The following is a 27,244-nucleotide window of genomic DNA, read 5'->3' as shown; positions in this document are numbered from 1 at the left end:
CTCTGCATTAACCAAAACCCTAATTTTCGCAATACAAATTATGCCACTTCGACCCCACAACATGCCACGAGCCTTGTGGGGCCCAGGAAGCCCTAGGAATCGCGCCATATCATAGCCACCCACGACAATCCTTACTCATGTGGCCGTTTCCACACTACGGCCTTGCCATAGTTCCTTTGGCATAGCTGGCACCGTTTTCACAAAAAAGTGTCGTCATGCCGCGGTCGCATGCCACACGTACCAATTAGGGTTTCGACATGCCAAGCCCTAATTTAGGCAAAGTTGCTACGCCAACCAAGCCAAGTAACGTTTCCCATAGCGTTGGGATTGATGTGGCAACACAGCCGATGTTGCCACGCCACATTTGGGTATAACACCGATGTGCCAAAGTCTAGAGGCCATGGCTACACCAGGCGCTACTTCGTGCCACTGGCATGTGCTAACTATGCCAGCCACGCCACCATGCCACAGTTATGCCGCACGTGCTAAATAGAGTTGCGATACGCCAAACCACAATTTAGCTAAAAGTTTCCATGCCAACTGGGTCCAGTGACTCTCCTGAGACCTCAAGATTAACTTAGCAACAGGGCCAATGTTGCCAGAAGCCATATTTGGGTCTAACACCAATATGCCAAAACAGCTGCCACGGCTACACCACTGGCATGCCGCTATGTCATGGCTCCGCCAGGTGCCACTATGCCAATGGCGCCACTTTACTATACAACAAGATACGGCCATAATCAATGGCCATCCTTCCCCATGAGATGCAATCTCAGCCATCCAAGTTCGCCACCGAACTGACAGACTTGTGGCAAGTTTCAGGTGACCAGTAGCCTAAATCTAGTGGCCATGGCTACGCCAGGCGCCACTTACATCACCGTGCCACTGGCATGCACGAGCCATGCCAGTCATGCCACATTTCCACTGGCGTACACCAAAACACCACCACGCCATTATCAGGTGCCAACACAAGGAACCTTCAGTTGACCCATTGACTGTTAGCGACCGTTAGTGACTATCAATGACCAGTTTGAACATGCCTTGGATTAATGGGCTTGTGTAGTGGACTTGGGCTTAGGAATAGTGTTCCTATCTTGGTGAATTGGACCCTTAGGGTCTGAGTTAACCTTTGGTTTCTTCTACAAATTTGTAGATCTTCGTAAGACTTATCTAATGGACTATAGATTCTACCCAATGGAATTAATAAACCTTTGTTATGTTAAAGATTGATAATGAAAAGGTGTAGAACCATAAATGGGCTTAGAACCAATAGATAATTCACTTAGCTTATAGCTAGAGAATTGTACAAGATTATGTTATGATCCTTTTGGCTAATCTTTAGAGTGCTTGTGTGTTTAACAATTAATTGTTATTAACAACGATCGATCTAAATAATGAATCAGTGGATTGGGGATCTCAAGGTAGGCGAGGCTTGTCATCAATACAGGTGGGAACTCATGTAACTTTCTTGTAATCATTAAGACTTCTTTCTATTTGTGAGCATGATATGTCCTTATCATTTTTGCCATGTGTTTGTGGAGAAAACCGTTTCTGCTGATTTTGGTAAATTTGGGTGTGTGGATGAGAAACGAATCTAAACCCTAAACAATGCACTGCACGGGAGTACTTTTGATTCGAGAGATCAATATGTACAATCCTGGCCTAAACCAAGAAATGATCTTTCAAGGCTTGCTTCGGTCACAAAGTGAAGGATAAGGGTTGGCCTTAGGGAGGGAAGCGAAGAGAGTGTTGAGACCAGAATACTTGATTCTGAAGGTGTGGTTGTTTATGACTCGTATCTGAAAGTAGAACTGGCTAGCAGAATGGAAAGCTACCAGGTGATTTCTAGATATTGTGTTGTTGCCGACCCAAAAACTTGTTGTTTGGTGAAAATAGGTGAAGCCTATTTATACAAGTCATATTGAAACGTGCCCTAGTCTCGTAGGAAGTAAAAACGATTGAGTTGTGGAAGAATAGAGTAACGTGTAACCGTCAGTCATTATGCTTCCATGATGAAGGAAGTGAATCCGTTTACACCGTTACTTTTTACCACCACTAATTGTCCTGCTTCATGACACTTTCTTGTAACGGGCGCATTGCACGACGCACGCTGTAAACCGCCAGACCAATACCCTGATGAGCATCCCCAAGTTTGTGATACGTTTGATGTCTCGAGTGTTTTCGTGGAAAACATGTAGCACTTTGCTACGTGTGGCAAGTCAAAGTCAAGGGACTTACCGCAGGAAAATAGCATGCAATGCTATTAGGCTCGTTTTGGCTGGTCGCCTAAAACTTGCCGTAGGTTTGTCAGTTCGGTGGTGAACTTCGATGGCTGAGATCACATCTCATGAAGGAGGGTAGTCGTTGATTATAATGTAAAAGTCAAAGTCTAGTCCAGGTCAACTCGGTCAAGGTTAGGTCTGGTCTGGGTTTACTGAGTCAACTCAGGGTTAGTCCGATTTAACTCTGTCAGATGATCTGAATCAGATAAATCAGCTAGACTGACTAGGATGACTAATAGGTCAAATGCCTAAGCCAAACTTCTAATGCACAATTATGATGAAACACAAAACATGCCAAGACTAAAAGATGCATTTTTAACTGCAACTCCAGCACCAAGAAACCTTCATTCTATTTTCAATCCATACTCAATCATGCTACAACTATAATTCACTGATCTTCTTCACAATAACACTTAAACCTAAGAATGCATTTCTAGCTATTCATTAATCTATAACTACATCTCTAACTTCCATCTTCATTTCTAACCAGCCTCCAATCGTGACATCAATATCTTCAGTTCTTCTCAATAGATTCATGCATTCTCTGCAAAGTGAACATTATCATTTCTTCATGTTCTTCACCTGTGACTTGAACTTCACCCCCTTGAGATATAATTCTCAACTCATCTTCTACAGTCTTCAACAGAGTCTAAATCCTCTGCATTTCTGGTAATTCAACTTACCACTTTAACTTCTCATCTTCACAACAACAAAACAACCTTCATCCTTTTCATAATCAGTTCAATATCAATTCACCAGTTATATGATATGTAGCTTCCTCTTAATCAACCTCAGATACTTTGCATACAACACCATCAACTTCACTAAATCAGCACCACTATCTCTATCGCCGCCTCAACAATAACATCTCACAATACTTAAATTTACTTGAAAGACATTCCCAAATTCATTCTCAATCAATTACTAACAATCCTAGAATCTGGTTTATCTCCCATGTAACTTCAATCACAACAACAACACCATTCACTTCATCTCGTATATCAGGCATGTTAAAAGTTAACATTTTTCATTAACTATGGTGTTCATGCACTTCGGTTCCCATGACTGCTAACAGGGGTACCAGTTTGCTTGGGAGTGTAGCATTCCAAAGGTATAAAATGTTTTGTTTTTTTGGGAATCAGTGCATATTATTTACTACATAGTACGATTATAAGAATCAGTAAGCATGATACACACGTATAGACCGATCCCTAACACTGCAGTAAAAAAATCGGTCCATAGAAGTGCTTATGTAATCCAATTCTAGCAAAAAAAAAAACATACAAAAAAACGGTTCTCATTCATACCAGAATCGGTATATGTTAGCATTAACTTCACCGATTCTGGTTAAATTCTTTTCGACCAGAAAAAAAACATTCAGAACAGTCGGTTGACGTGTTCATGGACATCGACCAGTTGTCATAGGAATTGGTAAATATGGACATGAACGTCGACCGATCATGGTTAAACATAGCAACCCAAGATTTTTTTTGTAGTTTTTAGTCTTGAATGTATACATCAATCACAGGTATAATAAAGAGATACGGGTTGCAATCGACGATGTTTAGTGTGATTTTTTTTTTAAAATGGATGATGAAATTTCCTTTAAATCGATATTGTTAGAATCGATTGATGAATTTGAGTTTTTAATTCTAATTTGTGAGAGAAATGATTTGAATAGGTTTTGATTTTAAAATGGTTTTAAATTTAGAAAGATAAAGCTTAGAATTGAATTAATAGTAAGGATACCTTATTCCTTTTATCTAGTTAGGACACTCCTTATTCCTTTCTCTAGGTTGGGTGAGAAAATTGATAGGCCCCAAATAATTCGTATAGAACCCAGACTAGCCAGCAGGTATAATACATGCAGGTTGTTTGAAAATGGTAGCATTATTTTATTTTTTCTGAATTTAAAGACATATCTTTTTTAGTCTACTTTGGAAAGTTAACTCGGGATAAATCTCTCTATATTTTACTCAAAAATGTGGACTGTTAGAAGGGGGCATTTCTTTAACAGGAACATCTCCTTCTCTTTGGCCTGAGCATTTGAAAGAAAAAAAATAAAATATTTATTACTCCTGCTAAAGTTTGTTTCTACATTAATAAAATGACTCGAAATTAGACAACTGTTGTTAATCCAGTGCAATATCTAGGTCTTGTTAACAATTCAGGTGAAATAGCTTCTTCAATAGCTTTCCTCTTTTTGCTGCTTATTGGCTGTAATTGTTGTTGCTCTCTTGATTTACCCCTCAGTAAATATGGTTGAAGCCTTTTCACATCCAACAACTTAACTGGTTTTATTAAGAACTCCTCTGCCCCTTCTTCTAAACACCTGAATTACATCCAATCAAGTAATTTCCAGTTAGAAACAAAAAGCCAATGGATTATTTATTCTAGTATCATCTCATCTTGAAAATCATCAAATGTAAATCCAGTTTAAACATGAATAGTACCTATTGATTCTTGAAGGTTCATTTTCAGATGACATGATTACAACTGGTATGTCTTTCAAACATGAAGATTCCTGCAAAATTACAATCACAAAAAACAATCTATTAGAGTTTCTGGTTTTTTATTTTTAAGATTTTTTCTATTTTTTTGAAATGAAATGAAAACCTACCTTGATTTTTTTGAGAAGATCATATCCTGTCATCCCTGGCATACAGTAGTCTGTTATAATGAGATTGACCTGAACTTCCTGTGACAAAATCCGAAAACAGAAATGAAAACCCAAAATAGAAAGAGTGCTTGTTTTCCAAAAGAGAACTAGGAAACAAAACCAAACCTGGTGTAGATGGAGCAGAGAGTGAGCTAGAATTTGTTTGGTCAACCTCCTGCTGCAATCCTAAAAACTCCAGAGCCTTACTTCCAGAGTCAACTGTAGTAACTATATACAGAAATAAAAGAACAACACTATAAAACTCAAAACCCAATATTATCCCAAAATGTAAAACAAAGAAGCTGAGTATGATTGTAAGAATTACCTTGATAAGAAGATGTTTTCAAGAGCTTTTCAATCAACTTTCTGTCTATGATGCTATCATCAACAGCTAAAACATGAAATTGAGTTTCTGTTGCCATGTTCATCTAGAAGGGTCTATCAGAGAATGGGAGAAGAAGGGAATTGATGTGGTTTTGTTTGTTGAGAGGAAAAGGGTGGTAAGCATAAGAGATTATTAATATGTAGGTTAAGAAACAAATAAGGTTTTAGAAGAAAAAGAGAAGAAATCTCTCCAATTGTGTGTTGAAATACTATCCACCAAAATCAATCTCATAATTGAATACGAAAGCAAGCAAGATCTGACCAAATCTTTCAAAATGATTTTTTCCTTTAATTTTTTTCAAAATGGGTACCAACCCAGAAACAACAATATTACCACTTCACTTTTGGTGTTTTTAAAGTCCTATCTAAACAAACAGAAACAGAAGAAGAAGAAGAAGATATAGAAGAAAGAAAAATTAATAAGATTTGATTCTTCTTTTCGTATTTTTTATATAATTCCAAGATGCTGCTGAGTTTGACAATGAGTGATAGTATGAAAATGATGAAAATATAAGAAAAGAAAAGAAATACTAGTATGTTTCCTGTTATTTACAGGCGGTTTGGATATACACCAAGAAGTTTCCTTCTGACTTCTGAAAGCAAAAAAAAAAAAAAATCAGAATTTCGTTGATTACACAATTTCAGAATGATTTTTAGAAACGAAAAGGTTAATCTGATGCGGGGTAAAATACTTTTGCGAGTTATATTCGTGACTTCTATTTCGGGAAAAATAGAAGAGAAATTGGGTCAATTGGCTTAAACTTAAGAAATATCAAGGGTGAAATTGGATCTTGATGTAAATTAAAAATAAGAAAAAGTATTTGAAAATGGGTAGGATGAAACTGTTTATATGTTGACTATTTTTACATTCCCATCCATTTAAACAATATCAAATTTCACATAATTTTTTTCACGCAGAAATTATTATTGTTGGATTAATTGACCAATTTTATGAAAATAGAATCATTTCTGCTTTTGATATCCAAACGTGCTAATAGACTACGGGTGAGTTGAAAGTTAGAAACCAAGAACTTTTACCTGTGAAAAGTAGGTGTAGGACCTCAAAAAAAGATCGTCCCAAGAGATACTGTGATGTAAGCACTAACATAGGAGGGTTGTATTGATTGGTGTGAAATCATGTGCGCTTACCATATCTTCTCTTTTAAGCTGCGGGTGGAGTCAGTGGGGTAGTGGGTGCGGAAGACAGAAGTGGCGATTTCATGGGGATTTCTTTCCGAGATTTGTTTCCTATGCCCATATCCTCCGATCCCTTATCGAATCATTACATACATTTGCTTTCAGTCATCACCAAAATAATAAATTCATTTTGACTGGACACAAATATTGAATTGCCATTGAAAATTACGGACTCAAACATTCAGTGAGCATTTGAAACACGGGATTTTCACCATTTGTCTGAATAACTTTTTTCATAAACAAGCTCGAGTGATCCGTGATACCACCAACAATTGCGAATTTTAAATGTTTTGGGTTGGTGATTTTGTGTAATGATAAATCGACAAGTACAGAGAGACACATGATCTTGTATAACCCTAAGTAACACACTAGTGCGCTAGCCATGATTTATTTATTTAAATTTTGATCGAAATTAGCCATGATATCAAACTAAGCACGACGGAGTGTTCCTAAAGCTAAATTTGACGAGAGCTTGTCGGCGAGAATCATCCGACTCTAGAAGAAAATGTCGTAATTCCTATAACAGAAAATGAGGACTCATTCATTCAGTGGTTGTTAATTACTTGTAACAACTACTGTTGTACCACTTGGGTTATGGATAACCCGATATCAGTCAGATGCATTGATTAAATGCCGTCATCTGTTTTGACAAATCCAACTGCTAAGCAGCACTGTCAGATCTTGTAAAATTTCAGCCTGCAAACGTATCCGTTCTGTAGTAGTCACATTGAAACGCAACATAAAGACTTGTAAATGCATAACAAACTACGGAGAGGAACTACGGGAAATCATTCTTTTTTCTTTTGCCTTGCTTTTTCCATCAAGTGAACAAGTTGGGATGGACACCAGGGCTTCATTCATCTGTGTACACGGATGGCTCGAGAGTAGTTTTCTTGTCAGCATACAAGTGCAGGCCAGAATAAGGATCGACTAACAGTAGCCAGTGGTAAAAACTTGACTCTTATTCACCATAAATATCATCTACCAAAAAGTGGTTAGAAGATCAGGATTAATTAAGAGATGTGAAAATTAAATGAGCGGGAATTATGTTGATACAGAAACTAATGGCTGTGTGGAGCTGGATTCCCGCGGGGAGAAATTTATGGGCCTCATGCAAGGTTGCAAATAAGCATCAATCCTATTCTCATGTTCGACTTCTGTCAGTCCATTCCTCTCATCGCATTTATCATTTTCTAGTGCGTCCTGCACAAAAAACACAATGTTGTTAACTAAATTCATTATTTAAAAGAAAATCTTGGAAAAAAGCAGGCAACATTTTTAGTATTGTCTGATCAATTTTGTAAGTTAGAACAATATTTACTGGGTAAAAAGAGAGCAAGACAAGAAACGGCGTAAGGCAACATATACGTTTCTTCATTTGGTCACATAAAAACAAATGTTCAAGGTAGATGTTTTACCTGTACAGGGAAGTTGGAAAATGTTGGAAGGAACCGGATCTTGCAATACTCGTTAAACAACAGCGTGATCAAGAAGAGTGGTATCGTTGCAATGGACGCTGCAGGCTTTGACTTCAAACCGAACATGCCAATCATAGTGATTTGCATTAGAATCATTGCTGTAAATATGTAATGATGAATGTGTGGCCAATACTCTCCACAAGTTTCGTAAACTATGTCGTACACGTCTTGAATCTGCAAAAACACATTGATCCACCATAAAAAGTTCATCACTCTAAAATGAGGACGAGATTGCTATCTGAAGTTGTGAGAAACATTTTATGTACGGTAAAGTGTTCCGGATGAATAATAATGATAAATCCAAATTATTCAAGGAAAATGACGAGAAGTAATCAACTAATACAAGGGAACTGAGCAAAAGGAAAACATCAGAACTACATGAGTGCATGATCTAATATGCAGAAGGAAGATTTTAACCTGATTAACCCACACCACATAGCCAAGATAGAAATATCCGATAAGAAAAGGAAGCAGCAGGGGAGCGATAATGGCATATACCATTCCAATTAGCATCGAAACCGAGACAGAAGGAATAACTCTATAATAAGGCATAGAAAAAAGATATGGATTTTCTTCTTCCCCACGACCTAATGTATGGCTTCTCAAAAAATCCAAAATCATTAATCCAAATTGAAGAACTTCGAGCGAAAATCCAGACAAGCCATCCGTGAGAATGTACGTCATAAAGAAATCTGCCTAAAACAGAAATACAATGTTAAAGAGCAGGCATTTTTGCAGATATATAAACATATATACATTTAAGAACTTAGTCAAGATTGCAAGACAACATTGAACTAGCCTATTTCAGTATACAGTCCAATGACAGTTTAGGGGACACAAGTTCGTTCGCATATCTAAATTTTATGCTCACAGCCTATACCTCAACCAATCACTGCATAGATCTCCAAAAGGTAAATCAAACCTACAGAACATATATTATCTTTTGTGGTTTCATTCTGTGAGCTACATGTAACGAAACTCTTGTATCATAACATGAAAATACATAGTGGGTTCAAGTTATAAATGCTGTATTATGAGAAGATGGAGCAAACTCACTTGAGCAGAGACAGCACTTGCAAGATGACTAGGGAAATCTTTAGGGTGAATAAATGATTCTCCAATCTGCTCTAGTAAGGAGCCTGAAAGCAGACTCAAAAAGAAAACATTGCCGACAAGAAAGTAGAAAACCATGCTGCAAGCTTTAATCTCTTTCCTGCTTCTTGAGACAAAACCTCCTTGTGTGGCAAGGGATAGCATTGCAAAAGGAACAACGTATATGAACATGTTCAGAATGAAGCTTGGAAGATATCCAGTCACAATAGAGCTCAAACCTGGTCTGTAAGTTAAAAAGACAATTAGATACAAGAAATCATAGTCAAAGAAAAAGTCTAAAGGAGAAAAAGAGATATATTCAAAGTGAAGGTAGAGTTTAGAATAACAAATACTCCCTCCGTCCCACTATTAGATGACCTAGTTGAAGTTTGCACAATTTTTAAGGCAAGGAGTGGAAGGGAGTATTTTTAAGCATCTTTTACAATTATACCCTTATGGATAATAACTTGTAAAATTTAGAAATGATTTATCTCTCAAACTATACCATGGATTTTCGTAAACTTTGTATCATTGAAAAGCATTTTAAAACACCTACATAACGAGTATAAACATGGATATCAAATTATACATATTTCTTATACTACCGATAATCAATCAAAAGGACAATTTTAGAAATATTCCCTTGTTTAATGAAATAGGTCAACTAATAGTGGGACAACATTTTAAACTAAATAGGTCATCTAATAGTGGGACGGAGGTAGTAGAAAATAAACTGTCGATATGAATACATAAAGACAAGTATAACTTATGAGTGGCCATGGTAAATCTGCTTCACAAGGCAGAATTGACTAAGCTTTAAAATAAATAAAATGAAAGAGCCAGAATTTGTCATACATATATCTTGATCCAACTTAACCCTACACGAATAGATCAAGATGATACGTGATGGTGAGACTTAGTTGCATGAAATAGAACCAGGGACCATAAGAATTGTTTGAGGAAGCAATAAATCTCTCAATATCTCAGCATGATCATTGAACACTGTAATGCCTACCTAGGATATTCAGATGGAATGTTCTAAAAGAAGAAGCTTGGTCATGTAACATAGACTTATGCTAAAGATATCCTCTAAACATAAAAAATCGTATAAAAGACAAGGGGATCCTCACATCAATTGTACAGCCATGGCTGGAGGAAACCACTTCTTTAGTGATTCAAACTTTGCTATTCCTTGAACGGCTGTGACTGGTAAAGCAAAAAATATGGTAAGCAGTGAAGCTGCAAGAAAACCCCCAAGTTTGTACAGGGGAAACTGACGATATGGAATGGATAGATTTTTCCACAAAACATCCCTTGGTTCCGGTGCCGGTTCAGTAGTCCATAAAAGTGGATTTTCATGGTGCTGAGATTGAGCAGCCAATGCAGTCCCCCAGCGGGATTTGAATGATACGAACGCAACAGGCAATTCCTAGAAATGGATAATCAGAATGCCAGTGTAAACCAAGAGATAGTATAAAACAAACAATAACACAAAGTTTTAAGAAGATGTCAAAGCAAGAATGAACTTAAAACTATCGAAGTATGAGAACATAAGAGGAAAACAGAAACATGGATATCATATCTCACACCTTCAGGATACAATTTATATTATATAAAACCATGAAGTATGTCATAGTTGCTGCATAAAAGCATGAGCATTTAAATTTTAAATTTTAAATTTTAAAATGCATATTAGAGTTCAATCAACATTTCATCTAATCAAACCAAAAGCAAGCATTAAATTTATCAATGGTCAAATTGGATTCAATTGAAACTCTCAAACTAAAGATAGCCCTCGATTATCTTTTCATTCATAAAGACCACATACAACAGTCGTCTAAAGTCCGAGTTCAAGATTTGACAACAACTTCTATTGCTAATACCGTCAGATAAGAGAGCAAAGTATGAACTTAAAACCAAAAGAACGTAATAGACTTTCTTGATGGCTACATTTGTTCAGAAAGAAGGGTTTACCAAAATAGCTCGCAAACCATAACCTAAAAACACATGTTCAGGATACATATGATATATAAGACCATGTAAATATATCAAATAAGATAAATTTAATGACACTTTGAGCTGAGAGTAAAAACGGCTACAGACTCAGCGAATCACTTGCTAATATGGAAAATCCCAGAATGTTTCTTTGAACATAACAAGATGATTTACAATTTAATACAGGCTCGTCTAGTCGTAAAACATGTGATTATGAACAACAAAAACAAAGATCCACTTAAAGATTTCAAAAGCAAGGTCATTAAAACTTACACCTACGATAGATCTACCGATTAATTTTACAGCATAAAGTTTTCCAGATCAAGTTACCCTCTGTTTCAGCACGCTTCCACGTCGCAAATTGCGTATCTTATGACGGAGTTCTTGAAGCCTTTTCTCCTGTTCCCCAACTTCTTCAGAACTTCCTTGAAATAAACTGAACAATTTGGACTTCTTACTATGTTTCTCAGTCATAGACCTTAGCCTCAGGTCCTCAACTTTTCTTGAAAGAGACTTTTCCTGACGCTGCATACAGTAATTTAGGAATCGCGACATAGAAAGTATGAAGGAAAATTGTGTAAACACATGTTGAATTCTTCCGCAAAACTCAGAATGTAACACGGGACTAATAGATGGAAAATTTAATAGGAGGAACGAAATCTATCAGGATAACTCACCAACAAATCCTCGATAATCTTCCCATTATATACCATTTGATGGGACTGATAAGTATATGGATGGAGTTTGGAGAAAAAGTGATCCACACAGCACCCACGAGCCTTGTGCTCACTGCAAAATGGTATTTCTCGAACTAGAATTGTAAATTGATCAGGTCGGTGCTTAATAGTGCGAAGATGTTGACTTCTTCTCACCAATATCTCATTGTATTCCTACAGATAAAATGAAAAAAGAGAAACAGAATGTTTAAATTTAAAAGAGCGTAGGAGAGAATTTGATAAGTGTCAAAGTTTGAAAGGGACAGTAGATACATTACATTGCACAATTAAAGAGTTAGTGTAGGATAGCTAAATTATCACTTGAAAAAACAAGTTCTTCGATCAGTATTTTACCCCAGATACACAATTAAGGGTGATTCATATTTCCATGTAACTAAGTTCCTGAAAATAACTAAGAGGAAAATCACCTTATGCAGTAGATACATTCCGTTAAATGATATGATACACAAGCACGCAAAATGAACCCAAAGCCTGAAATTAAATAAGAAACCTTAAGGTAAGTGCTTAGTTCTTTAACTTTGTTCAGACGAAATTTAACTGTAGGATTGATAAGTTTACCATGCTCAAGAACCTATAGACATAATGGGATAAACGCCAAAAGTCTCTGCTCTCAAATTCATTGACCACTTTATGAAGTGAAGATTGATAACAGTGTGTTTAGAAGTTCACAGTGGAATAAACACTCGCATAATTAATAATAAGCAAATGTAATAGGCACATGCTTGCTAATAGGCATTGATCGAACAAAATAGCGTCATGTTTGACCAGCATATTACCTAACCATGCAGGAAGCAGAGAGGTAGTTTCCAAAGACCACAGATGCATAAGTGATAAATCATTGTAGTGCCTTAACTAGTGACATCAGATCATGTTATTTTCAGCATAAAACATATAAGACGTCTCCAAACCATTTCATGCTGATCCTTTTTTCACAATACTAAATGCGGATGAATACTAAATGTGGATGGACCCGTATACTGTAATATGCACATCAATAATGTACTATATTCACCGAAATTACTTGTTTTACTCCGCTTGTTCAATGCAAAAAAAAAAAAAGTAGTAAGACTAACCTGTTAGAACCCCTTTCAATATTTGAGATTGTAAATGAGTCCATCGAATGGGATAGACTGCTTCTAGATGGACCTTTCTGGCTTGTATAATTGACCGGAAGAAGAATGAACAGTCCAACAACTGAGCACGATACGAAGAACTTTATTCTGTGAAAATACAACAAACTTACAAGTGATTACGGATTTTACAGAATTCCCTCTTCTTTTATTAACAATCGATTTATAAAAATTTCACCAAAAACAACAACCTCATGATTATCAAACAACAACAGCAATAAATTAAGCCACGCTGATGAAAGAACTAACGAGCAACAAGAGAAAGAGATTTAAGTTTACCCGAGTTTGAAGAGTCGAATAACAACAAGAGCATCAAGGCCACTATTTTGAAGAATCTCATCTTCAGAAACCCTAAATGCACGAGGAATCCATGAAACTGAAGGAAGTAGACTTGAAAAGGAGAAAGTAGGAGAGAAATGAATGTTTTCATGTTTTGAAAGACGACGAGCGTAGTAAATGACTGAATTTGAAGAATATTTCTTCAAGATGGAAAAGAGTGAGAGGAGAAACAATGACAGACCTATGTTAATGGCTGCCGAAGCAAATAAACTCTGTGCATTCATTGGATTGGAAGAAATGAAAATACACACAGAGATGGGAAAAGAAGGAGAAAGAAAACAGACAAGGTAGTTTTCTGATAGGGGAGTTCTAAAGGCGGTTACGTTTCAGTGCCACCTCTCATGCTACGTGTCACACAGACATGCCAAGCAGTATGTCCAGATAGACCCAGTAAGAGAGTCACTAAAAGAACCCAATGGTATCATTCTTCAGCAACAGCATCAGCAGTTAGGAGATGTTGTCATATAGCTACTACTACCAGTGATCACCACAAGAACATTTTCCATCTCTGAAATGATGGAACCGGCAGGAGTCTCTTACGATGATCTCACGACTAACTATCTTCGATATGAGCTTGATTACAGAATGGCAATCCCCGCACACACGAAGATTCTTCATTACCCTTAATGTGCTTCCTTCTGCAGTACTAATTAAGCAAAATCCTATAGCCAGTCTTTCGCTATGATAAGATAACATCACTTCCTTCTGTTCATCCTCTACATCATGCAATGCATAACTTTGATCAGGCACATAACCCAACTCCTTCAATTTTCCATTCAACCATTCAAGCTTTTGGTGTATCTTCTTGATCAATGGATGAGAATTATCTCCAGAAAGAAACTCATGCCTTGATCCCCTCAGTGTAACCCAACTGCGTCCTGGTTGCTTGATGATTCCCTTTTCTTTCATCACTCTCCGTATTCGGGAAGCGTCTTTCCACTTATTAAGTGAAGAATATAAGTTAGACAATAAGATATATGGTGCACTGCAATTCGGTTCCAAATTTAGAGCACACTCTGCAGCTCCTGTGGCGATTTCTGCATTCGAATGTACTTTGCAAGCACTAAGTAGTGTCAACCAGATCAAAGAATTTGGTTCAATCGGCATCTTTTTAATGAATTTCTCCGCCTCTTCCAACTTTCCAGATCGACCTAAGATATCAACCATGCAGGCGTAGTGCTCAAGCTTCAACTGAATGCGAGGATGATTCTTCAATAATTCAAAGAACAACCTTCCTTTTTCTAACAATGTAGAATGACTGCAAGCTGTAAGTAAGCCGACAAATGTGATTTCATCAGGTTGGATGTTCGCTTGTTCCATCTGGTTGAATATCTGGAAGGCCATTTCTGCACGTCCATGTTGTGCACATCCAACAATAATAGAATTCCAGGAAACAAGGTTTCTCTCTCTCATTTTGTTGAATATGATCACACCGTCATCTATGTTTCCGCATTTAGAGTACATGGCAATAAGAGAATTAGCCACAAACACATCAAGACCCAAACCAATTTTCATAGCTTTCGAGTGAATCACTTTTCCTTCATCGAGAGCCTCTAAAACAGAACATGAATTCAGAGCACAAGTGAAAGTACACTGATTGGGCACAACGCCAACATTTATCATATCACGGAACACTGCAAGTGCCTGTTCATGATCAAAACTCAACCCATAGCCTGATACTAGAGCCGTCCAAATTACCACGTTAGTATTCGAATTTTCCTGGAAAACCTTGACAGAGTTATTAATTTGCTTGCACCTAGCATAAAATGTTATAAGAGTAGAAGAGATAAAAGGATCCAATACATACCCCAGCTTCAGTATATGGGTATGAAGCTGAATTCCTCTATCTAAAGCCAATATATTTGCACAGGCAGTTAGGACAATGGAGAAGGTGCTTGTTGTGGGTTCTATCCCAGAATTCCGCATCTCCTGAAAGAGAGCTAAAGCTTTAGCAGTCTGGCCAGTCTGATCGAGTCCACTAATCATCGTGGTCCAAGAAATCACATTTCTACTAGGCATTTTACGGAATAAGTTATACGCATCTTCAACTCTACCATAACTACAATAACAAAAGATCATCGAATTCCACGCAGCTGTATCTTTCGATGGCATCTTACTAAAAAATTCCTCAGCCATTTCGATTTGTCCGAACTTTGAGAAACCACTTATCATGGTGGTCCAAGATACAACAGTTCTATGCGGCATTTCGTCAAAAAGTTTTCGAGCAATTTCCAGATATCCACAATCTATGCATCCTTTCATCATTGAATTCCAGGAAACATCGTCACGAACTGGCATTTTGTAGAACATTTGAAGAGCCTCGTCAATTCTGTTGGTTTGGCAGTATCCCGCAATCATCATTGTGTATAAAGAAACATCTGGAGTCCTAATTTCACTGAAAACACGACGAGCTTCGTCTAGTCTTTTATTTTTCAGGTAATAAAAGATGGTGAAATTACGAGACACTGTACCTATCGTTGCATTGCCCCTTGTAGGATTGAATAATCTCTTGGCGAAAGTAGTGCTCAAATTAATATATGATTTAGCAGAAGAAGTTTTGATTAGTCTAGAAAGGGTGGGAAATCTGGCCATTGTTTTTCAAAAAAAGAACTCACTTCATCTGACAATTGACATGCCTTGTTAAAGGCCTCTTGTCCCACCCACCACTGTTAACATTGCTGAAGTACCTGAATATATTTTCCTCTAAGCAATTTCATTCAATGGCCAGTTTTGCTCTAGTCTAAGTTACCAATCTACAGACTCCCAGTGGCCAATTTGCTCTAGCATGCGTTTGAGCATCCAATGGCCAGACTACAGATCATTTTATTCTTGAAACATTATGCAGCTAGTCCTGCCGAGTGTGTGCCTTGCAACTTCTCAAAACTGTACAAAATGGGCTCTCAGGTAATGACGAATAAAAAACAACACGAAAAATCTTACAGGTCCTATAAGACTACTTTTATTCAATGAATTTGTGTAACAGCAACAATTCTGCAATGATGTTCACCTAAATAATGTTTATCCAAATAATGTTGCTCGCTCTGACGAGAACAAGTACTTTATTCCTACTACAATTCGCGACAATTTTTGAAGTATCTAAAATGAAATTTCAAGAACACCAGGAAACTGAAAAGAATGGTACTAAAACATCATCTTAAAATTTAGGATCAGTAAAGAAGTTGTTGAGGGCAGGCATGATCTCAGGACGACGACCTCGGATGAACTTTCTGAATCCATGTTCTGCATATTTCTCTCCCTCTTCAAAATTTTCAAGAATTCCTGCAGCTCTATTCTCTTTGGTAACTCTGTATATAAAAACAAAACAAGAATCAAAAATCAAATTCGATGGAATGCACATAACATAGAAACAAAACTTTCGAATGTTGTTTTTTCTTATGGTTCAACTGTTGAAATCCAACTCACATACAACTGCATGTTCTTTAAACTCATTGATTGGCTACTGATATAAGACAGATGTGGGACGTCAGATGCACTGTGACTGGATGACTCCAGAGTTGGTCATCTCAGAGGCTCAAACACAAGGCTCAAATGTAAATTCGCAGTAACCAAGCACACAAATCCATATTAAATCTAGCAGAAACTAGAAAATCAACAGTTTCACATCTAACTCCGGAATCAATTACATATCTCCAGTCACCAAATAAACAAGTATCCTGGATTTAAAACAGTGCTATTTTTTTCTCTCCATATTTTTATCTCTACTCTTCCTCTATCATCTGCGGAAGTCCTCTAAGTGACCCTCAATTTAGAAACCAGTAAAGTTTTCGGAAAAATGCAAAATTACATATTAGATTCGTATTGGTAAAACCAACAAAAACCACCGAGGCATAGAGGAGCTGCTAGGGGAATGCAAAATTCAGCTAATACGCAAAACCTTGGGGTTAAGATAAAATTTTCACAAGAACTAATAACACCTTACTTTTCTAGATGCATGATTTCAGTATTTTCTGCCAAAGCTAAGACACAAAAGAACCAAATTTTGAGCACATGTGATATGTTAATCTCATCCGTAACGAGGAACAGTCTGACTCAATTCAGAATCTAAAATAGATAACATATATCAACCCTAACGAGGAACAGTCTGACTCAATTCAGAATCTAAAATAGATCCACAATCACCGAATAAGCATCAGCAAATAAACAATAAACAATTCTTAGCACAAATGAATATGACGAATCAACACAAATGGATTCAGAAACAACAGTCTGACTCAATTCCAAATCTAAAATAGATCCACGGTCACCAAATAAACATCAGTAAAAAAACAATAAACAAAATACCCTAGATTGCATCAACATGTCGTTTCATATATACTGGTGGCAAAAACAAAATAACAAAGGATTTCAAATCTCATTCAAACAGAAATCAAACAATCAACGAAAACGGATAAACAAAAATATTCATTAACACATACCTAACTTCGGGATTAGTGGTGATGTTTCTGAATAGCTGCATCGATACAAGTCCAACAACAGTAACCATTGGTACCAAAAGTGGGTACACCTAAAAATAAAATCACACAATAATAAAAATCACCCCTAAAAAAATTACGATTCATCTTTATAGATTAAAAGATTTTTTTAGGGTTTAAACATATTTTACCTCAGGTCTCACCCATCTCTTCATGAAGTTTGAAGAAGCCGCCATTCTTAATATTTCAGAGCTGCTAAAAATTTTTTTTGATGAAAATCTCTCTCTATGTCTTCTTCTTAAGCGACTCTTGAATATTTATGACTTTCAAAGCCACCTAGAAAGATCTTTCGGGCGTCTTTGGCTGCTGCTCCGTTTGACTGGAGAAAGATGGGATAGACGGATAGTACATATTTAGGGTTGGTAAGAAAGTTAGTAAGTTTTATTTTAAACTTCACTAAACGTTTTTACTGGTCAAAGTCAATGGAGAATTGACCGCGGGCTGAGCACTTGGCCTGTTTATTTGCGAAACCCACGGTCCCAGCATGCCGGTGCGCTGCACAGGTTTTGATGAGCTTCATTTTCTGGAGATTAAGATATACAGTAATTGGATAACTGCAGTACATCTGATGAATGCAAGTACTGGGGACACCAGACATAGTTGGATATATGCAAGAGTGGTGAGATCAAATTTAAAGAGATTTTAAATACAGGATTAATGGATGAAAGAGTAATGAGTTCTTGTACTACTAAGTAAGCCTCAAAAGAGTGCAAATACAGGAGATTATCATGTCTTCTTTTATACAAGTACTCCAAGCAAATCAGAAGAGGGAGAACAGTAGTTACACATGGATAATGAATGATTCATTAAATCCTAGATTCAATCATAGGAATGGTGTTCTGGAAAAACGCACAAGCCGCAGCCACTCCACTTCCTAGCTTAACTGGGTACCCGACATCTTTCAGAATCATCTCCACTCCAGCTAAACAACCCAGCAGTTGGAGCTGCAAATAATCAAGCACCCAAAAACTTAATGAGAAAATGTTAAAGAATTGCATTACTAGATATCCGCTACACAGAAACGAGCTTAACTCGGGTTGTCGAGGAAACTCTGATTAGATTTATCAATAAAAAGGAAGTATGCAACATTTGTCAAGAGTAAACGTAAGGGAGGAATCATATTCGGTTATCAATAGAGAGGTGCGCAAAACATGCTTTCCTTAACCCCCGTGATGATGGTTATTATCTCTCTGAGAAAAAATTAAGTAATTCAATCATGTAAGTAAATATGTTCGAGCAATATATGCTAGAATGTTCAATATCATGCTCTAGAAGAATATTTCAAGTGTTGGTAATGAAAAGCAAGAAAAACAATTCATACCTCATTCAGGTTCCCAAGATGACCTATCCTGAAAACTTTTCCAGCCACTTTATTCAAACCCAGACCTAAGCTTAGATTGTATCTCTGCCATCCCCTTCTAACTATTTCAGCACTGTCAATGTAAGGTGGAACAACAACTGCAGTCACAGTGTCGCTCAACCACTCCTCTTTCTGTGTGCAGTTTTTCAAACCCCAGGCTTCAACAGCAAGTCTGCATTTCAAATTTATATTGACTCGTTTAAATGGTTATGAAGACTAAAAATGTACCAGCAAACACATTCCGAGGAAACAATATGGATGAGGCTAAGCTTAGAAGACAAGATGAATGGAAAAACAGAGAAGCAAGTTGTCTACCTAGTTGCTTTGGCCAAGCGGCTGTGCCTAGCAATGACATTGTCAAGTCCTTCCTCAAATAGGAGATCAAGAGCAGCTCTGAGGCCGTATAAAAGCTGGATTGAAGGAGTGTATGGCCAATAAGTTCCCATTTTGTAGAACTTCAAGTAGTCTTTCCAGTCAAAGAACACTCTCACTGATTTGGCAGTCTTGGATGCTTCCAGTGCTTTAGGGCTTGCACACACAATACCCATCCCAGTAGGTAGAGAAAGAGCTTTTTGTGAACCAGTTAAAGCTACATCGATTCCCCATTCATCCATACGGAAATCAAGAGCACATATCGAAGACACTCCATCCACGAGAAACAATGCAGGATGGTTGTAGTGATCTGAGATACCAGTATACCACATATTCAACATGAGAAAATCGGGTATAATCCTAAGAAAAGTAGTGCTCTTAAACTCCTTTTTGTTTTATCGGACTCTTAAAATTTTGGTATTATACTGACTGGAAGTAAATTTAAAAAACTGGACGATAGAAGTTTTAAGTCTTACCAAGTAATTTCCGTACAGCAGCCAAATTATTAGTAACTCCAGTTGCAGTTTCGTTATGAACCATGCAAACAGCTTTGATGGTATGAGCAGTGTCTTCAGCTAACTTGGCTGCTAGGACTTCAAGATCAGCACCACAGCCCCACTCACTCTCTACAACATCAACGTTGAACCCGAGGCGCTGCTGCTGATCAATCCAGAGAAGACTAAATTGCCCGATGAGGAAAGAAATTGTCCGATCACCAGGAGACAAAGTATTTGTAAGTGCACTTTCCCATGCACCCGTACCTGAAGTGGAACGGGACTTGTGTATCTTAAAATTGATTTATTAATAATATGACGGAACTTGTGTATCTTAAGAATTGATTTATTGACAATATGATAAGAAATGTCACAGAAGAGTTAAAAAAAACTTGAAGAATGAAAGATATAATGAGAGTAACTTAAAACAAGTACATAATCCTAGTAATATTAACTCGAATACTCTGCATAGTTTGGTTCATATAGAGAGCTAAACTGAGCACATAATCTTAGTACTAGATTGTATAATCTGCAAATTTTATTATGAATGAGTGAGTACATGACAGAATTTTGTTTGCAGCAATGTGGAAATACCATACAACTGTTAACAAGAAACAGGGATTATTTTGAAGATTGGCAGGCATTTCATCTCTGTAACTATGCAAAATCAACTTTTGTTCTGTTTTTAATACCGACGAATGTTCATTATACCAAAATTACTTAGTGTGGTATCAAATTTCATATAAAACATATACTATCTAAACACTATTTTCATAGATAAAGCACACAAATACTAGAAGAATCCGTTGACTGGTAATCGAAAGGATACCTGTTGTGGGGATCAAAAATGGGGTTCCAGAAGTTGACTTGAAAATCTTCTTAACATCTTCAAGAAGAGTTTTAGTCATAGCAGGAATTGCAGGGGAACGATAATCTTCATTGTTTCTGCTCATGGCACGAAGGACTGATTCTGGAATATTGACAGGTCCAGGAACAAAGAGATGGTTCCTCCCAGGTGCATTAACGTAATCCATAGTGTACCTGCACAAAATAGACAGCACCAAACCAATAAAACATCATTCATTGTGAGATACTTGTCATTTAGCTACGCACAATGATTACTCAAACAGAAGATAAATGGGATTGTCAGAGGGATATCTATAAGACATTTTGGTTGGGTGTGGTACTCAGAAACTCTGAATGATATTCACTCCTCTCACTAATCGTGAGACAACAAATAGTCACCACAATGGGGTGACTCATTGAGTACTAAATCGAGTAACATCTAATAGTTAAAATCCATATAAACCCATGACCATATACTATTAGCATTGCGAGACTAACAAAAAAGAAATACTATTTTTGTCCTTTTCTAGCACACTTGCCGTATGGAATCTTCCATTCTACCTAATAAGATGAGATTAAGTAGGCAGTGAGTGACTGGTAAAGATGTTTCCTGATCACCAAATCGATATTAGAAAATAAATTGTTTAGTGGGTTCTTCTCCGGGTCAACATCTGGTGCTAGTTTTGGAAACACTGCCTAGAGCTTGCTACTTTCATTGGCCTCAACCAAAACTACACAACTATCTTATCTCTAAGGAACCTGACTGTGGTCCCCACCGAATGCCAAGAGATGAGTTGCTTGGGTGACTCTCTCTACTTCAGCAGTACACACTCCATATTTAACTTTCATTTCCATCAAAAAAAAACTTTGATAACCCTGTCTACTTATTATGTCACATGTGACTCAGAGTACCACTGTTCCTATCAAACAGATAAGGATGTATCATAGATGCATATACGCAAGTGCACATATGATTCAGAGAGTTCAGACTCCAGCAGTAACAATAAACACCAGATACTTACCCAAAAATGAATTTAAAGACGAGATTAGTTTTGAAACAGTGAGCCTTTAATCTTTTCAGGGTGTTTTTTCAGCCACTAACTACACTCAGTATCTCAGAGAGTTTACTTAATGAGTCCAAAATCCTTTAAAACAATCAGACAAACACGATGATAATCAAATGAATTTAGTGAATCATTAGTAGAACAAAAGTATTTTAAAATTTCCAAAACTAAGTGCGCTTCAAAGCTACAAGACTGCATGCAAAATTAGCCGAGTATTAAGTTTTCTCGATTAATTTTCTTCATATTTTTATGTTAGTAACCCACAGAAAAGATAAATGATATCAAACAAGCCATGGAAATGAAACAAAGATATTGATTTTACCTCTTTGAAGCTTTTCGTTGCAAGAATGGTTTCTGGAGAACTACTTCACACTCTCACACACTCTCTCTCTCTCTCTCTCTCTCTCTCTCTCTCCCAGTCCAACTTTAAGGGATAAACAATGGGAGGAAGGAAATATGTGTGTAATAAGCTGCATTAGAAGAAAAAAAACATATGTTTATATATAGACAGACCCAAAATAAGTGGAAGATGAGAGGATCAAGATGCTGCTGATGGATCACAGAGCTTCCACGTGGAAGATTACGATGTACTGAACTCTAGATCATGCGGCATAAAATCATTTGGATTATTGTGGAAAATATTAAAATACGTACTATAACGTAGTGCATTCATATAATTTCTATTTAAAAATACGTTTGAGATGGAGATGAGGATGAGCAAAGGACAAGGACAAAGAGAGAAAGCGAGAGAGATAAAGGGATAACGGGTTTGCAACCACAGCCTCTCCTTGTAGTTGCGAGCCAATAACCACACACTTGCTTTGTTTATACATGACTAGTGTGTTTTTGGAGCATGGGGCGACACCGTGTTCTTTTTCCGACTTGATATCACCGTCAGTCTATCGACTTTACTATCCTAGTATAATGGACTCACCTAGTGTTTTGGAGCACCCGACTGCGCGTTAATTCTGGTGGGTCTATAGGTGTGAGGTTTGAAAACTGCGGACAATGTATGAGCACAATTTTCAGTTCTTCAGCAAGTCCATAAGATTTAAAACCCATTTTTTTTCTTGGAATGAGCAAGTATCACAGAATGAATATGATCAGGCAATAAAATTGTGCACCAGCTTATCAGCATGAAAAGGCATGGGATTCTTCTCCCTAGTTGGTGTTTTGGCTCTCCAAGCAATCTTAGCAACTTATACGAGGGGGGAAGGTCCTTCCAGGCATGGGTAGGAACTGATAACAAAAATGTTCTTCTCGTTAAGATGAAATTGATCTCTAACAAAAATACATGACAACTGATAAGGAGCGTATATACACTCCAGACAGATGCTCACAACCACATAAAGACTGACCACCAAAATACAGACACGTGTCTATACTGACGCAGACTGACAGTTCAGTTATATTAAAAAATGAATAGGTGAAACGGGAATGTAAGTCATTATCCACCCTTAAGTTGAACATGTTGAAGGTCTAAAAGACAGTAAACTTTCAGTTTGTCTTTGAGCATGCGAACCTTGGAGCATGAAGTTCTTTAGCAAAAGTATCAGCCAACTGAGTAATGTTGGAGATGTAAGAAACATTGAGTGTCTTGACCTGAACAAGTTTTCTGATAAAGTGAATCAAAGCCATATGCTACATTTTTTCTATGAAAGACAAGGTTGGAAGCAAGAGTCAAACTGATAATGTTGTCATAGTGTATAGAAGAAGGAGCTGGTAGAAAAATGTACAAAATTTAAAGAAGTTGACTGAGCCAAACCACTTCAGCAGTTGTTTGAGCAAGTGCATAATACTCTGCTCCAGTGCTTGACCCTACCCAATCTGCATCACTAAATCTTTTTAAAGTTTACTTGAGCCCTTGAAGAACAATCTATCATGATTTATAGTATCAAGGCGGACTATTGCAGTTGGATTTCTTAATCCCTGGCACTCTTTTGTCCTAGTTGAGTAGATAGAGTCATCATTTATAGCCTATGGTTCTTTTTAGGTTACGAATTTAACGACTTTACTTAGGGATTCGTGAAGCCCAGACATACTATCTTTTTACCAGATAGTTCTTGTATCCGGATGTTGTTCTACTGGTTATTGAAGTTCATGAATTTTAGATCAGGAACAAGATTGATAGAAATCACAAAAGTTCTCTCAATCTCATACTTTTTGATTCCTCAAGAGAGATATCTAATATATTCTATGATTTGTTTTAAATTTTTATTGAGATATAGTTAGTGATATAGGTTTCTCTTCGATAAGAGCGTAAGTTTTCTGGATCCATGTGGTTTGCTAGATTTATCTACTACAAACAGTTTTCTAAACCTTGATTGCATATCTGAAAGGAAATAAAAAGTTAGAGGACGATATGTATCAAAAGTCTTCACTAAGGTTGAAGAAACACTTAGGGTGTAAAGGACGTCATCTAAGGGAATCAAGTGCATATGGTCTTGCAAGATCCAAGAGATGTAAGGAGCATGGCCGCAAATGAATTGCTTAGAGGGTTAACTCATTCTCAACCACATTCCATTCTAAAGTATGCTAGTAGGAAAGTGTCTGTAGCGATTTAATACAACGTGGCGTTCAAAGCTGGATGAGGTCCCGGGGTTTTTCCGCATGTACGATTTTCTCGTTAACAAAATTTCTGGTTTCTTGGTTTTTTTTCTTTTTCGCATTATATATTATTTATCTTCAATAAGAATACCACAAGTAGTACGTAATCAATCTAGGTAGTTTCAATCCTTATTGTATGAGGTCAAAAACAAGAGTTGTGTTTGTTGAATTTATATCTTAAAAGATATATAGATTACAAGTTTCATACTTGGTAGAATTCAGATCTTGGTAATTCAGGTATAACTAGATTAATTATATATATTGATTTTTGAGATCGTCCAAGAACTCTTCTACATAATCAGGTACATGGACCTTTAGTCTGTACATATTGATTGTGGAAGAGAAAGAGAAAAACACTATGTTAGAGCACTGCTTGGTCGAACTCGCATGCGTTGCTATCTCAAGCATGTTTGTCAATGTTAGTGATCAAAACTATAAGTCTTGATTTCTACTATACTATTAGCTAAGTATCGGACTTGGATAGAAAATGTAGTTGTGCTCAAGACTCCATGGCGATCATCATACAAAAATGAAGAAATACTCATGGAACTGGTGGAACTTCATCGACTAAAAGGTATGTGGAGACTTGAACTTATCTATCACTCAAAAGTCTATCTACTCTATCTCCTATCTTGAGACAAAAGTCGTTTTGCTATATATACTTTGATTATACACATTTGTTATTTCGAGCCGAATTAATCTCGCTTATCTATTTCTCGAAATATGTGTTGGTAAGATTTCGCTTTGGCCAAGTTCATCTTTACTAGTGACGAAAGTCATGTTAAGTTTCAATCACTTGAAAATGACTTTGACGAAAAATGGTTTGTGAACAACAACTATATAACGTCCTCTAAGAATATTTCAATGATTGAAATGAGAGTTTAGATTATATAACCATGGTTGGATATAAGCATTGTGTGGTAACTCATACATGTATAAGTCCTTATTCCTTGAACCAAAGTATGCGTACTTTGCTGCTCAGGAAAACCGGAACTAGAGTCCGCATACCCAGTCCGCGTACAGTCGGAGGTTCTCATCCTGAGAATTTCTGCTGGAGTTTGTGAATTGAAAACAGACTTATTCCGGGTACTTAAGTCCACGTACCAGTCCGCGTACTTAAGTTGGTTATTTTCTAAAAATGATTATTCGTGAACTTAAACTTATATAAACTAAGGAATGCAAGTTTGCAATCCGTGGCTATAAAGTTCATGAATGGATTCGAGTGAATCAAGTCGTTTTTGTTTCAATTGTGTCTATTATAAAAACTAAGAAATTGAACACTCTCTAACTGGTTCATTTGATTCATTTGATCTAGTTGTGGTAAAGAAGAATATGGTTGATATGAAAGTGCTCATATGGCTAACCATTTGGTCAACTACTGTTGAACCAACTAGATGTACATGTTTGGGTACGGCTACACAAACCTAGATAAACGTGCATTTCATTTGTGTGTAACAAGCTAAGTTTCGATCTAACGGTTAAAATATATTAGTTAATCAGGTTTTCATCTAACGGTGAATATTGAATGCTTTGTCACCTAGGTAACTTAGATTGCAAATCCTGATTTGAAAGACTATATAAAGGAGAACTCTATCAACTGGGAAACCTAATCCCCACACCTCATGTATGATACTAGTTGTATTGGCTAGAGTCGATTCTCCTTTAACCTTAGGTTTCTATCGAGACTATGTAGGTTAACGACTTGAAGACTTCATCGGGATTGTGAAGCCAGACCGATACTACTTTCTCGTAGTTGTGTGATCTGATCTTGTTGTTTCTATCGTACTAAGTACAATCGTAAGGGTTGGCTTGAGATTGATTTCTCCGATAGGCAAGATATAAAAGAAGTCACAAACATCTTCGTCTCATCGTTTGTGATTCCGCAATATCTTTTTTTGCTAGTCGATTAAGATTATTGTGAGGTGATTTATAATACTAGGTTGTTCTTCGGGAATATAAGTCTGGGTTATCAATTGGTTCCTTTTCACCTTGATTTATCAAAAGACGGAACAAAAACTGGTAGGTATTTCTGTGGGAGACGGATTTATCTATTACCGTAGACTTTTCTGTGTGATACAAATTTTTTATTAAAGTCTTCGACTTTGGGTTGTAGCAACTCTTAGTTGTGGGTGAGATCAGCTAAGGGAATCAAGTGCGTAGTATCCTGCTGGGATCAGCGACGTAAGGAGCGCAACTGTACTTTGGATCAGTGTGAGATTGGTTGGGGTTCAACTATAGTCCATACCGAAGTTAGTTTGTAGTAGGCTAGTGTATGTAGCGGCTTAATACAGTGTGTGTTCAATCTGGACTAGGTCCTGGGGTTTTTCTGCATTTGCAGTTTCCTCGTTAACAAAACTTCTGGTGTTTGTGTTATTTCTTTTCTGCATTATATTTTGTTATATAATTGAAATATCACAGGTTGTGCGTTAAATAAACCAATTGGGAAATCCAACCTTTGGTTGTTGATTGAAATTGATTGATACTTGAAGATTGGTCTTTGGTACCGTTCAAGTGATTTCTCTTTTATTCAATTAGACTCGCAGATTTCTATTTGCTTGAGTAACTATTGAATCGAGAAAGATAGATATAACTCTTTGATATACTTTTATTAAGATTGAGTTTGACTTTCTAATTGATTCTCTTAAAAGTATATTGGAGTTAGTCCATACAGATTGCTAATCGAAATATTAGGTGTGGTTGTTAGACCCCCGCTTT

General features: G+C 36.9%; 4 protein-coding genes and 1 pseudogene across 4 annotated transcripts; all 5 read right to left on the bottom strand.

Annotated features, from left to right (window-relative positions):
* Positions 1-4,327: 4,327 nt before the first annotated feature.
* On the bottom strand, positions 4,328-5,767 carry LOC113308610 (annotated as a pseudogene).
* A 1,482-nt stretch (positions 5,768-7,249) lies between these two features.
* Positions 7,250-13,670, bottom strand: LOC113314202 (CSC1-like protein At3g54510). Its single transcript, XM_026562981.1, has 10 exons — positions 13,234-13,670; positions 12,898-13,044; positions 12,232-12,295; positions 11,765-11,977; positions 11,418-11,612; positions 10,223-10,521; positions 9,057-9,336; positions 8,418-8,696; positions 7,941-8,174; positions 7,250-7,725 (listed from the first exon to the last, which is right to left on the bottom strand). Exons 1-10 carry the CDS (start codon positions 13,515-13,517, stop codon positions 7,567-7,569), a joined length of 2,154 nt encoding a protein of 717 aa, XP_026418766.1. The 5' UTR covers positions 13,518-13,670; the 3' UTR covers positions 7,250-7,566.
* A 72-nt stretch (positions 13,671-13,742) lies between these two features.
* Positions 13,743-15,977, bottom strand: LOC113314203 (pentatricopeptide repeat-containing protein At5g46460, mitochondrial-like). Its single transcript, XM_026562983.1, has one exon. It carries the CDS (start codon positions 15,883-15,885, stop codon positions 13,768-13,770), a length of 2,118 nt encoding a protein of 705 aa, XP_026418768.1. The 5' UTR covers positions 15,886-15,977; the 3' UTR covers positions 13,743-13,767.
* Positions 15,978-16,215: 238 nt separating this feature from the next.
* LOC113313526 lies at positions 16,216-18,123 on the bottom strand. Its single transcript, XM_026562314.1, has 3 exons — positions 17,918-18,123; positions 17,730-17,818; positions 16,216-16,598 (listed from the first exon to the last, which is right to left on the bottom strand). Exons 1-3 carry the CDS (start codon positions 17,960-17,962, stop codon positions 16,448-16,450), a joined length of 285 nt encoding a protein of 94 aa, XP_026418099.1. The 5' UTR covers positions 17,963-18,123; the 3' UTR covers positions 16,216-16,447.
* Positions 18,124-18,393: 270 nt separating this feature from the next.
* LOC113313525 (serine--glyoxylate aminotransferase-like) lies at positions 18,394-22,402 on the bottom strand. The gene is made up of 6 exons (XM_026562313.1): positions 22,245-22,402; positions 20,842-21,053; positions 19,995-20,279; positions 19,462-19,828; positions 19,108-19,318; positions 18,394-18,730 (listed from the first exon to the last, which is right to left on the bottom strand). The coding sequence occupies exons 2-6, from the start codon at positions 21,044-21,046 to the stop codon at positions 18,593-18,595; spliced, it is 1,206 nt and encodes a 401-aa protein (XP_026418098.1). The 5' UTR covers positions 21,047-21,053; positions 22,245-22,402; the 3' UTR covers positions 18,394-18,592.
* Between the last annotated feature and the right edge of the window lie 4,842 nt (positions 22,403-27,244).

This window comes from Papaver somniferum, chromosome 9 (genome assembly GCF_003573695.1).
Source record: "Papaver somniferum cultivar HN1 chromosome 9, ASM357369v1, whole genome shotgun sequence".
Taxonomy (NCBI): domain Eukaryota; kingdom Viridiplantae; phylum Streptophyta; class Magnoliopsida; order Ranunculales; family Papaveraceae; genus Papaver; species Papaver somniferum.
Note: the sequence above shows the minus strand (reverse complement) of the source record. Positions and strands in the feature narration are given on the sequence as shown.

Coding starts and splice junctions, on each gene's coding strand:
- LOC113313526 (XM_026562314.1), bottom strand. CDS start 17,962: ATGGCGGCTTCTTCAAACTTCATGAAGAGATGGGTGAGACCTGAG. Junction 17,819..17,917: donor AGAGATGGGTGAGACCTGAG/GTAAAATATGTT, acceptor TTTTATTTTTAG/GTGTACCCACTTTTGGTACC. Junction 16,599..17,729: donor ACCACTAATCCCGAAGTTAG/GTATGTGTTAAT, acceptor TTTTATATACAG/AGTTACCAAAGAGAATAGAG.
- LOC113313525 (XM_026562313.1), bottom strand. CDS start 21,046: ATGGATTACGTTAATGCACCTGGGAGGAACCATCTCTTTGTTCCTGGA. Junction 19,829..19,994: donor TGCTGTACGGAAATTACTTG/GTAAGACTTAAA, acceptor CTGGTATCTCAG/ATCACTACAACCATCCTGCA. Junction 18,731..19,107: donor ATCTTGGGAACCTGAATGAG/GTATGAATTGTT, acceptor GATTATTTGCAG/CTCCAACTGCTGGGTTGTTT.
- LOC113314203 (XM_026562983.1), bottom strand. CDS start 15,885: ATGGCCAGATTTCCCACCCTTTCTAGACTAATCAAAACTTCTTCTGCT.
- LOC113314202 (XM_026562981.1), bottom strand. CDS start 13,517: ATGAATGCACAGAGTTTATTTGCTTCGGCAGCCATTAACATAGGTCTG. Junction 13,045..13,233: donor ATTCGACTCTTCAAACTCGG/GTAAACTTAAAT, acceptor GTATTTTCACAG/AATAAAGTTCTTCGTATCGT. Junction 8,175..8,417: donor ATGTGGTGTGGGTTAATCAG/GTTAAAATCTTC, acceptor GTGTTTTTGCAG/ATTCAAGACGTGTACGACAT.